General features: G+C 35.4%; 1 protein-coding gene across 9 annotated transcripts in view; it reads left to right on the forward strand.

Annotated features, from left to right (window-relative positions):
• Window positions 1–12,966, forward strand: part of Pkhd1 (PKHD1 ciliary IPT domain containing fibrocystin/polyductin) — a 463,263-nt gene that overhangs the window by 392,010 nt on the left and 58,287 nt on the right. For 8 of the 9 annotated variants that reach the window (XR_007109414.1, XR_007109413.1, XM_047557741.1 and 5 more), the window contains one exon: window positions 9,946–10,966. Coding sequence is in view for 6 of the 9 variants with exons in the window: in XM_047557741.1 (XP_047413697.1) it covers window positions 9,946–10,966 (1,021 nt within the window). In the remaining 3 variants the exon portion in view is untranslated. Of the gene's footprint in view, window positions 1–2,580; window positions 2,654–9,945; window positions 10,967–12,966 lie in introns of those variants that run through there. The other variant, XR_007109415.1, reaches the window with a different exon arrangement.

The following is a 12,966-nucleotide window of genomic DNA, read 5'->3' on the forward strand; positions in this document are numbered from 1 at the left end:
GCTACTAACTGAATAAATGTGTTTAGTGGTAAATTGTAAATGACATTATGATTACCAAAGCCAGCATGGGTTTCATTTAAAAGTGATCAGAATTGCAGACCACAAAAATTGTGACTGGCAGATAAGGCCATTTGGCAGAGTGGGAAAAGAAACGACAAAAACAAGTGAGAAAGATAATCATTACTCAAAACTAAACTTTTTCCAACCGAGAAAAGCAGGAGGGAAAGAAATCTGCAGGAAGAAAAAACAAAACACAAGTTAGAAATGACGTGAGACTGTCACCATGAGCTCGTACCAGCTAGGACTGGAGAACTGAACTGTGAGGCTGCCTGGCTCTGTGTGCAGCGTCTCTTAAGAGTACCTAAGTAGTCACTATGTGTGCTCTCTGCCGAATGAAGGTCGACACCAATGGACTGCTTACATGTGCATTAGTTTTACCCCCTGCCAAAATTTGAAATGCTAAGGTTGATTAACTCTAGAGATAACATTGGAGAATGAATGGTAAGATACTGATAAACAAATTGCCCCATAACCTAATCATTGGTAAGTCCTGGAGAAATAAAATGAAAACAATAGTAAATAATAAATAAAAATAAAAGTCCTGGTATAATTTATGAAGAACAGGATTCCAAGTTAGGCTGCAAAACTGAATTATAAAGATTACTTGATGATCATTTTTCTACTGTCAACCTTCTTATATTTGTGGCTATATTTTAATACTCCTTTTACATATTTATTTAAAAAGCCAAATAATAATATAGGAAAAAAAATGAGCTCTCACCAAATATGTGATTTTGGCAATAACCAAAGTTCTTTCCATGTGTGCTTCTTGATATATGGTACAGAAAAGCCCTAATGATTGTAGCCCTCTCTCATAGTGTCAGTCATCACACTAGAACCTCATGTCTAAATGCAATCCAAAGGGAAATTTCTTAGATTACATTTCATTTTGCCAGAGGTATATGTAGAAAGAAGTTTAGAAACATGTTTTTTTCCTTCCTCCTCTACCTCATTATTACTACTAAATAGTATGTTGGATCAGAATCACTATGACTCAATTTTTTTTAAATCTATGAACTAAGAATCATTAAACTTGCTATCAAGAGGTTTTAGATAAGAGGGTTTAGGCAAGAACAGTAAGAAAGAAGCAAGGAAAGAAGGCAGGCAGGCAGGAAAGATCTGCTAACCTCGTGCTGTGTGGGCTTCTTGTTATGCAATCAAGATTTCTCCTGTGCCTGTCCCATTCTGTGCCCATTCCAGGTTCCACACCATTAGTCTATGGACTTCCTGTTAGATATTTCTGCTAAGCAACCATTCTATATTGGCTGAAAAAACCTTGGAGTGACCACCATCCTTTCATATAAAACTGCTTAACCAGTAACTCAGAGCTCTCCATGGACAAAAACTGCATGAGCCCTCAGATCCCCTCTGAAATCCCATTGTTTCTATACCACCCTTAATGTAAGGATGCAGTGTGCTTTTCTGAACACTCTGTCACCCGCTTCCTACCATCTCCAGAATGCACATCTCTTTCCTGATAAGTTCAGGACCCCATCTAACATTTTACTTCCTTCTTCCAAAATTTGATCTCAGTGCTGCATGGAATTTTGAAGCTGGAATGAACATGATCTTCTTTAACTTCAAAGAGCATTTTTTTTCACCCTTTTGCTTCTGCTGGAACCTAACTTTCTTATAAAGATGCCACTCCCTTTAAAGCCTCTTCAAGTCACATCATCAGACCTTGAGTTTCCTTTGATGTTCACAGCTGTGAGTTTTACCTGTTAGGTAAAACCCCTGCATCTCCAAAACTGCCACCATCTGGTTTGCCACCTACACTCTCTACTTCCCATGACTTATGTTCACATAGTAGGACTTGCTCTTTATTCCCTGATCATAGGGACAGGATCACTGTTTTCTTCACTCTAACTCTGTTATGATTCATATCAAGGTGGATAATTTGGCTGAAACCTTGACTGCTTTGGAAATAAACAAAGACCATTCAAAGGAGAACAAACACAAGCGTTTTAACCTGAACTTGCTATAACAAGGGAGTTGGTCACCATCACTTATCTTCACAAATGCTCAAAGGTATAGAGAGAAGACTTTATGGTGGAGAAGAGAGAGGGCTTCAGGTGCACCCTGAAAGGAGGTTGTTGATCTGGGAAGCTGTATGTGAGTCAATTAAATAGGGCATCTGGTATGACTGGTTAAGGGTGCATATTTTGTTAGAATCAACTAAGTTGGAAACTAGGGAAAAAAACAGTAAATTATTAGGAAAATTAGGGCAATTTGCAGTTATTAAACAAGTACTGGATATACAGGGGTTATTATTTACCGTTCTTGTATTGGTTGCTGCTGTTAATGGGGTGGCTCACTAAACGGGTCCCTATAGATGGTGAGTTTGAGATTTGTCTTTCTATTATATGGTATGATCATTTTGTTTGTATATTCAGACTCTCAGTGCTCAACTCATCTTTTGGTCCTCTCTAGAAGAATAACTGACACAGAGAAGCTTTTAATAAAGATTATCATTTTAATTTTTTTTTTTGTTTTCATCAGGGATATTTTTTTTCTTCACAGCATTTATAACTCACTGAAACAGTGATAGCATTGAAATTGTCGTCACTGCTGACCTTCAAAATCAAGAACTCAGGTATCCTGCTTTCAAACTATAACTCGTGTCTTTCTAGTTTACTTGTTCGAAAGTCCTTTATTTGTTCTTTAACCCAGTTAGATGTATGTTTTTCTCACATATATAAGCACCCACCCTTTCATTTCCCTTCTTAAGCAACTACAATGATCTATGCTTCCTTTTAGTTCTTTCATAAATACATTTAATACTGTGACCCTTTATCTTTTCTTCTTAATTGCTGGGCATAACCCCAGCCCTGAGCAAACCTGTCATCCTACTTGTCCATGCCTTTACTAGGCTGTCGAAGGCAATGGCTCACATTTCACACAAAACAGACCAACTTGCCATGAAGATGATGCAGTTTAGGTTTCAGGGTCTTCATTTACACGAATCCCTTTCAAAAATCCTAAAGGAGTCCTAGCAATGTGTTTGCATGAATCTGTTTTTGTAAAAATCTTTAAAGTTAAGATATTTTAGCTAAAGTTAGTTAAGTTTATACTCTCTTTCATTTCTACATTCCCCTTCATCGTAAGTGCTAAAGGGTTAGGTAACAATGGACTGACCATAGCATTTTTTTAATCTGGCTAAGGGAGAAGTTGACTTAGATACACGTTTGACTTGGGTTTAATAGGGTGTTATTTTTATGGTTCACAATTGCTTTTATATGAAATTACTACTGAACATCTGCGTTGTCTTACCCAGTGCTGTGGCACACAGGAACAAGACTCTAGGTCACAACATGATATGAATACGTCTTAGGGTGTAAGAATGAAGCAAGAGGTGAAGGAGATGCAGTGTTGAAGTGACAGTGCCATAAATGCTAGCCCGTGAAAATTTATTTGAATATTGCAGCTTATATAGGAGAAAAAAAGGTTTAATTTCCTACATTTTAAACAATTCTGAACATTTATACAAATCCAAATTTGGATTTATAAATTTTTGTCTGCATTTATAAACTGATTCCCTCGTGTGATAGACTGAGTTCATGCCTCTTCCATAATGACTATTTTATACCATTTTCTCAAACCACGAATTTTCCATCCAACCTTCTGCCCCTAGTTTTCAACCCCCCAACACTTGGCTTCACTTCTAACTCTTGACTTTCAGCTAATGCCTTGATTTGTTGCAAGTCTCCCAGCAGACGAAGGTGCCTTCAACCTCATACATTCACTCTCTCTCCTATCTGCTCCACGGGAGATGGAGTCTTTCAACATATCAGTCCCACTTGCTTTTGAAAGGACTCTGGACTCTGTTCTTCTTTAGCCTGTCAAGAAGCTTACTCTGTCAATCATCTACTTTCCCACCACAGTCTCTTTTTTTTGGATTCTTTATCTGTAGAATTTTATCTTGCATCTAAATACAACCATCATCTTTTTTTCACCTGGTACACTTTTAGGAAGCTCTGAGTTATATATTAACAGCTTTCACAATTTCATCTTGAATATCAGACTGGTTTGCCCCAATAACATTCAAGACTTAATTATTTATTAAAAAACTGAATTTTCAACCCATGTAGAGTATTTTCTTTGATTGAATCCTTATTGTCAAAACTCATAGAAGTTCCTGCTAGAAGTAGGCTATTTCCACAGATGACCATGTAATTGTTTGGTGGGACTATGTATTGGTTTTGTCTGTTTTATCTTCCTTTATAAAATGAAGCTTCTTTAGTTAACTACAGTGATGTGTTCACTATAACCTCCCCTCTATCCTCAGTGTGTAAATACTACTCATGGGTAGTTTCATCTCCTTTATGATGAGGTTGAGGAAGTCACTTTCCATCATTGTTCTCATACTGTGGTCAAGGAAACTTCAACTCTGACTACTGAGAGGCATAGGACTAGAGGCATACCATGTCTTTCACAAGCCTGGACAGCCTTAAACATAGTTAATTTGTTATTCATTACAGGACTTTTGCATAATGTTATTCCTAGGATAGCAAAACAATTCTTTTGTCAGGAATATCAAAACCAAGAATGAATTTAATTGTTCTATATACTTACATTGGCTCAAAATGGGTGTGTCCTTGGTTTTGTGGGAGGAAAGCATGGAGAGAATATTTTATAACCAATGTTTGTTGAAAATTTTGTGCTTAAGTAATGGTTTGAATATGGTTTGTCTCTTCCAAAAGTTTATGTTGAAATTTAATCCTGATTGTGAGGTATTACTAAGGTGGAAACTTAATACAACCATGTTGTTTAGAGTTGGGGCCTTTGAGTGGTGATTAGGATGTTGAATTATGGTGACTTTATAAAAAGAGAGACTAGAGGACTCACACATGCTCCATCTCTTTCACCATGTGATGCCAGCACTGCCTTTCTCCGGACTCTACCAGCAAGACTCCCCAGAAGTGGTTCCTAGACTTTTCACCAGAACTATGAGCCAAAATAAAACTCTTTTCTTAATCATTTATCCAGTCCATGGTATTGTGTTATTAGCAATAGAAAATAAACTACCACAGGCACTAATCATCTATTTAGTGAAGGTCATAGTGGTAAATTTTCAACTGAATGTTGGAGAAATCAGAATGCTTTAGTCCTTTCACAGAAGATGTTCATACACAGAGGTTTAAGAGAATAAAAGGGGAGGGGTGGAGAAATTAGGATGGGAGCAATGTATGCAATTGGCATTGCACTCATTCCTTTTTGAAGTCAGGAAAGTAACTGGTTAAGCTTAAGCAAGCAAATAGTTAACACATATGTGAAAAACCCTCTATGCCTGGCCTAAATCCCTAGTCCCAGCACCATGCTTACTAGTGACAATAAGGTAACTAGGTCTTTATTATCAAAGAGAGAGGTTATGAGGTAACAAAATCTTCCTATTTTCTGGTTAAACATATACATGGAACCCCAGTGAATATCTATTCATATCCTTACTTCAGTTTCTAGATCTTATAATCCAACTCACACAAAACTCCAATGAGTTATGAAGATGTGTGACTTTTCATAGTATGTTACCCTACTCCTGAGGCCCAAGCTAGACTCTTCAGAGTGTACATGTGTGTTACTACACACACCTTCAGCAGAGATTGTGCCCTCTCAAATGCTCACCTCAAAACTCTAACTCTTCCTAAATCAAACCTTTCTCTCCTTCATTCTCTTATTCTCCCTCTCGAGAGCTTGCCATCTCTAAGTCCAGTCTCCCACAAAGAGGGTCAGCCCCATTCTTCTCCATCCAGTGTCACTGCTGAATAGATTAATAGAGGCTTTGGATCCTGAGGGAAGATATGGCTTGGGTGACTAGACTTTATGGTGAACTAGCTTCTGGGTGGAATTGGAAAAATAAGAAAAAAAATTAAAAGAACTTTTCTTCAGTGGATATCTTTGAAGGCGTGTGTGTGCACACATGTATAGTGCCTTTACCTTGTTACTCCAAAAGAGTACTTGACTCATAATATAAACAACTGGTTTTTGTTATTTTAGCCTTAGGATGCTCCTGTGAACAGGAATGTAAGTATGGAAAAAATTCATGTTCCTCCATGTATATTTATTTAATAAATGAATGAGTGATTCCAAAAACACTCTGTTAAAATCTATTGTGGACAAATTAATGTGATTCAAGAACAGAAGAAAATTCATGTAAATATAGCCAGGCATAATTTTCATCCTATGAACTCGTAGAAGAGTTGAATTTCTTACAGTATTGAGTTGTCATGTATTAAGCATCAATTTAGGGGACTATACAATAAAATTTGTGATATTATTGATTATTATTTTTATTTTGCATTGTCTTAAAAATAGTTGAGCTATGGAATAATCTTATCACTAGATGCCTAGAAAGAATAACAGAACAAGAGGAATTTTTAAAAGAATATTCCATGATAATCAGCTAATATGTATTAAGGAGCATCTGTTTGAGATAAGATGTTAATCTTTGTTGTAATTTAAGCATGAGCTATAGCTGTCACCTTGAGAAATAATCCCATAAGGATGAGGATGCCTACTTTGGTTATGTGAGTTATCAAATTACATGTAGGTATCTAGTAGCAGAGAATGATTGAGAATCATATCTAAGAGTGTAGCAGTCCATAGAGGTCAATTTAAAAGACATTGTATCTCTTATATGACAGGTAGAAAGAAGAGATGTATAAAGAAACCAGATATGTATAAAACTGGGTGGAATGTGATTGAGTAATCAATGATATCATGATGGCTAAAAAACATTGTGAAACGAGTAAACTCTAAAATTTAGAAAAGAACAATTAGTGTGGTTCAAGGATTTTCCACAAGGAAAGGTCAACTAACTATCTCATTTGGAAAAGGATAAAACTATAATTGAAATGGGTCATCAGGGTCTCAAAGTACAATTTCCGTGGTCACCAAGATCATTGAGTGAGTTTCCTTCAACTGGATCCATGCTTTTGAAGACAATTCTTAATTGAAATCTGTATCATCATATTATAGGACCATAGAAAGAAAACACATTGTGTAAAATGACAATTCTTTTTGATATGATAATTACATTTTTGTTTAAATGAATAATTCAGCATTCAGTTTAATAAGTCCATTTTTTAAGAGACATAGAACAATTCAAAATTGTTTCATCCTGTGTCAGTTTCTAAGAAATCTGTTTCACCTACATTGTTAAATTTGTTGGCATAAAGTTTATGATGTTAAATTTTCCTCTGTTGTGGTATCTGTAATAATAATCCTTGCATTACTGTAATTGGTGATTTGTAATCTCTCTTTTTCTTTTCCTAATGATCAGTCTAGTATGAGTTTAATTGGTCTGTTGATATTTGCCAAGAAAACTTTGTTAACTTTCTCTTGTTTTATTTTGTTTTGTTGTGGTAGTTGTTTCTTTTTAATTTCACTGATTTGTGCTGTCAAATTTATTATTTCCTTACTTTAGCTTATTTTAGGTTGCTGTGCTCTTTTTCTGAATTGTTTTTTTTTTTTTCACTCTTGATATGTTGGTCCTTTCTTTTCCAGATTTAATGAAGTATAAATGACAAAAAAATTGTATATATTTAGGGTATACAATGTGATGTTTTCAGATACATACACATTGTGATATGATTTTCATTATCACGTTAACTAACATCCATCAACACTTATCTTGTGTGTGTATGTGTGTGCATCTCTGTGTGAGAACATTTAAGATCCACTTCCTTAGAAAATTATAAGTATGCAAGGTAATATTATCAACATGTATTTTAGATGATTTTTTCAAATTCTTCAAGTGTACCATAGATCATTTCTCTTAAGCAGTTCTTTCTTATATAAATATTGAACACTATAACTTTCCCTAGAAGTAATACTTTAACCACATTCCACTTATTTTGTATGTTAAAATTTTCATTATTCAATTTGAAATATTTTATAATTTCTATTGTGATTTTTTTCTACCATCATTGTTTTTGCTATTATTTTCAAGGGAAAAGAAAAGCATGTTCCTTATTTCCAAGGCAACATTTTGGTGATTAAATCTAGTCATGTCATTGACAATGTTAATAGAGATTTATAATAATACATATGGGAGGAAGATATGGGAAAATCCTAGCTTATGTTCAAATGCAGTGTTTCCTATACTAGTAATATTTTGATTTTTTTTTTCATTCTTTAGATTACTTTGAAAAACTTGCACTAAGGCAAATTTAAACTATCTAGAAAACAATGTAAAAGAATTTTGTGAATATTGATTTTAAAGTAAAGGAAATCTTTCTTGGAAGATAAAATATCTTTGGGGATTCAGAGTAAGAATTTTATAGGTTCATAGAGAAATTAGGAATGGTGGGAATAATGAATAATGATATTTCTTAAAATATTTTATATTAACCTGACCATCCTCAACTTCTGCTCTATTTAATGCCAACGATTCTCCCAAATTACCACTTTCTTCTTTTTCTCTTAATGTATTTCTTTGTTCTCTATATTTGGGGGAAAAGAAAGTATAAGAAAATTTTGAAGTTTGACATCTGAACTCTTTCACAATCTGGTCACTTTATATTTTCCATGTTAACATAATTCCATAAATTCTCTTTTCCAATCCCCTCAATTCACCTCTTTGACCATTTACTTGGCTATTATGACTGCTTCTTCCTTACACTTTTTCCATTATGGAGATGTGATTTTGTGGTATCGTAAGTATCACTTATGTATATTGGTCTCTGTGACCCAGTTCTAGGTCCTAGAACCTCTTTGGATATGGATGATAAGAAAAATTTTGTACTAATATTTGTGGTTTCTAACCCAAAACTCCCAAGACTTTTCTCATTTTCTGTGTGATAGGATCTGCTCACACAGAACTTTTAAATTCTTTGAATTTCCTGGGTGATAGGAGCATCGTTTATCCTACAGAAGTGAGTTTTGTTGGACACCTGATAGCCTCGGGCTGGTGGCTGGTGGCTGGTGGCCAGGGGATCCCACCATGTGATTAGAGGGTTGGAATTTTTAGCCCCACTTCTTTAGAACCAAGGAAGGGAGAGGAACCGAATGTTGAGTTGAGCACCAATGACTAATGATTTAATCAATTCTGCCTTCATATTGAAGCCTCCATGAAAATTCAAAAGGACAGGGTTTGGGGAGCCTGTGGATGGCTAAACATATGGAGGTGCCAGTTGGGTAGCATTCCTAGAGAGGGCATGAGGTTTTTGTGCCCCTTCCTAGGAATTTTATCCTATGCATCTCTTCCTTTTGGAGGTTCATTTGTATGATAAATGAGTTAACATACATAATGTGTTTCCCTGAGCTCTGAGCCCTTCTAACAAATTAATTGATCCCAAGGACAGAGTAAGGGAACCCAGATTTACAGGTGGTTGGTTAGAAGTACAAGTCACACCTGGGACTTGTGATTAGCATCTGAAGTGTGTGTGTGAGGTGGGGGTGATTTTGTGAGATTAAACCCTTAACCTGTGGGGTCTGATGATAATAACAGTATCATACTAAATTTAAGTTGTATGGCATCCAATTGGAATCTGATGGAGAATTGGTTATTGGTGGGGAGAAACATCCATGCAGTTTTGATGACGTATTCTCTGTTGTATTACATATGTGAGAGTGTGAAAAAGATGCTTTTCCCTCCAAATCCTTTAGTGATTATTCCTAACTTAAGTCTTTTACTGATTCAACTCTTTTAACACTTAGTTATTATTCTTCCCAACTTTGAATTGCATATATCGTGTAGCATAATTAAAATACATTAAACAACTATTATGTAAGGCATGTATCTTTTCATATTTTTTCCACTTTGTTTATACTCTCAACATCCAGCACACTTAGATGTTCAACAAATATTTCAGGAAGTTACAGATGATGAGAGTGATGGATCTTTGAATGATCATACTCATTTGTCACTTATTTTTCTTTGTTTTATAGGTACATATAGAGAAGAACAGAAATGTACTTACCGATCATTGATACAAGGCTTTATCTGCAAACAGACTGATCAAGTAATCCTAATTCTTGAAAATGTTGATGTCACTTGGGCAATTCAGAATTTATATCCAGTTGTATCTGTTACTAGTGGTTTTGTTGATGTATTTAGTAGGGTAAATGCTGAAAACCTCTGCTCTATCCCTAGGCCTGTATCTACTTTCTATTCCATTTTACCTACCAGGCAAATCACCAAGGTCTGCTTTGCAGATCAGACTCCTCCAGTTTTACGCTTTTACCTATTGGGAAACAAAAGTACCTCCAAGTTTCTCTTGGCTATATTCTACCATGAGCTCCAGAGACCCCGCATTTTCTTAGGGGAAAATTTTATTCCACCTAGCCTAGTGCAATCAGCTTCTTCATTGCTGGATGAGCCTATTGGTGCCAACTATTTCAACATCATGGATAACCTCTTGTATGTTGTCCTGCAAGGAGAGGAGCCCATTGAAATACACACAGGGTTTTCCATTTATTTGGCCTTCACCGTGATATTTTCAGTCCTAGAAAAAGGCTGGGAAACAGTGATGCTTGAAAGACTAACTAACTTCCTAAAGATTGACCAAAACCAAATCAGATTTATTCATGAAATGCCTGGCAATGAACGAACCTTAAAGACCATTGCTGACAGTAGAGCCAAAAGAAAGCGCAATTGCCCCACTGTGACCTGTGCCAGTCATTACAAAAGAGTTGGTCAGCGTAGACCTCTCATGATGGAAATGAACTCATACATAGCCTTACCACCAACCACTATGGAAGCTATCTCAAAAGTGATTGTCATTGAAATTGGTGATCTGCCAATAGTAAGGAGGACTGAACTGATCCCATCCTTATCAAGTAGCAAATTACAGAAGTTGGCTCGCCAAGTCATCACTGCTCAACAGATTGGAGTACTGGAGAATGTTCTAAATATGACTTTTGGGGCATTACTAGTGACTCAGTCAAAAGGGACAGTCACTGGCTATGGGTAAGTACTAACTATAATAATATCAAAATTAGGACTGATTCTTTAAAAGCCTTTTTATTGGTACTTATTAATTATAGATAAGTGCATTTCATTGTAGCATATTTGTGCATACATAACAATATAATTTGATCAATTTCACTATCTAGTACCTTCCCTAAAGGCTCATTTCTCAAGTTCACATTGACATACATTGCAAATGTTAACCTATTTACGCTGAATCATATAATCTGGCTGTTTTTTTGAGAAGAGAATAGAAACTCAAAAAGTCATTTAAAGATTTAAATTATCAATTTTTAAATTCATTATTAAACCCATGTTCTTCATGATTGTTCTATTTTCTAGGTATTGAAAGACATTGTATTTTGGTATCTTAAAGTGAAATGTATATTAACAATGTTTTTTTCTAAAGCAACTTGTTTTCAGTCAATTTGTTCACTTATACATGTAATGAATTCAAGCAAGAGGATTGCTAAAATGAAAAACATATTATGTGCTACTTTTATCATTATTTAGTAGTACTAATAAGAAATTAATATTTAATGGATATTAGTTGTTTGTAAACAACCATCTTCTATGTGTGTGGGGTTCACTAGAATTGAACAAAAAGTAGAACCAAAAGACTCATTCACACTCAAGGCATATTCAACTAATACATTAATTGCCTTTTTATGCACAGTGACCTCTCCAAATGATGCTTAGTTTTTTTGTGCTGTGTTTTTTCTGTCTTTAAGATAGAGAGTAGTGTTCTGTTTCAGTGAAAAGAAAGCCCACAGTTTTTCTTTTCTGGATCTGGTCTATTTGAAGGGCTTTGGAAATTGTTAGCTTAGAATTAAATAGTAGTTGTAGTTCATATTTGCTCAAGCTAATAAATCTTGGATAGTTTTGCCAGCCACCAAACATTTACCTTATTAGTGATGTTATTTGATTGTACATGGTATATTAGGAATCTGAAAAAAATTTGTGGGTAATGCATCTTAGCTTATGCTTAATTTTTTTCTTTCCTTTACCATAATTTCATTTAGGTCTCACTGAGTTATTATAAATATATATGTGTACCTCATTTAGCCCATTGTTTGATTTTACTTAGAATTACAGTTCTGAACTTTCCTAATGGATCATCATTCCAAAATGACTGATTTTTATGTTGTGTAAAACTACTCAGTGAATATTCAACCCTTAATGAGAAAGAGAGAAAATTCAATGAGTAGAACAATCAAGATACATCTGAGAAATTCCTGCAGAGATTGGGTCTGACACCTATCAGGTACACACCCACATAGAGTGGGGCATATCATTCCATCAGGAGGAATTGAGAAAGTATCAGCCAAAAAGATCACTTTTACTTCTCACCCACCATTCATCATAGTCTTCATGATTTCACTTTGGACACAGATATTTTTGATTTAATAAGAAACTACTGAATGTGTATGTTGTAGCATTTATTTTCTGTTGGAATGTGTTATATCCTCCATTTCTATTTCTCTAGTGTTTTAAGAGAGGTTTTCTAGACATAATTCTAAAAGTAAATCTTCTAAAGATAAGGAAAGTGTGCTTTTTAATCATATCTGAACAAATCTTTGCAGAATGAGAAACCCATGTCCTATGCAATTGAATGAGAATTAACAAGGTTTCTCAACTCTTAGGAGTTGCCAGATATGGCAAATACAGTCCTCCCAGCCCTTAGCAGGCCCCAAGGCCAGCTTTGTTTCCTTCAGCTTTGATCAACGTCAGTGGGGACTTCCATTCAACTCACTGGAGAGCCATTGGCAAGCTAATGAATTGACCTTGAGACAGTAGAAATGAGTCCAGCGACCAGTCTTTCCTGGAAAAGCACCATGTCTGTTCTCCAGAGATTCATTCTTGTTAATCTAATGGGGCTTTGTAAATTTTAAAAAATGAAGGCATATTGGACTGCTGCATTTCCAGAAGTGTGCTGCGTACTTTCACGAAGTTACCAACTTTGGTTTTGTGGGAGAGAATTGGACTTTCAGTCTACTTTT

This window comes from Sciurus carolinensis, chromosome 7 (genome assembly GCF_902686445.1).
Source record: "Sciurus carolinensis chromosome 7, mSciCar1.2, whole genome shotgun sequence".
Taxonomy (NCBI): Eukaryota; Metazoa; Chordata; class Mammalia; order Rodentia; family Sciuridae; genus Sciurus; species Sciurus carolinensis.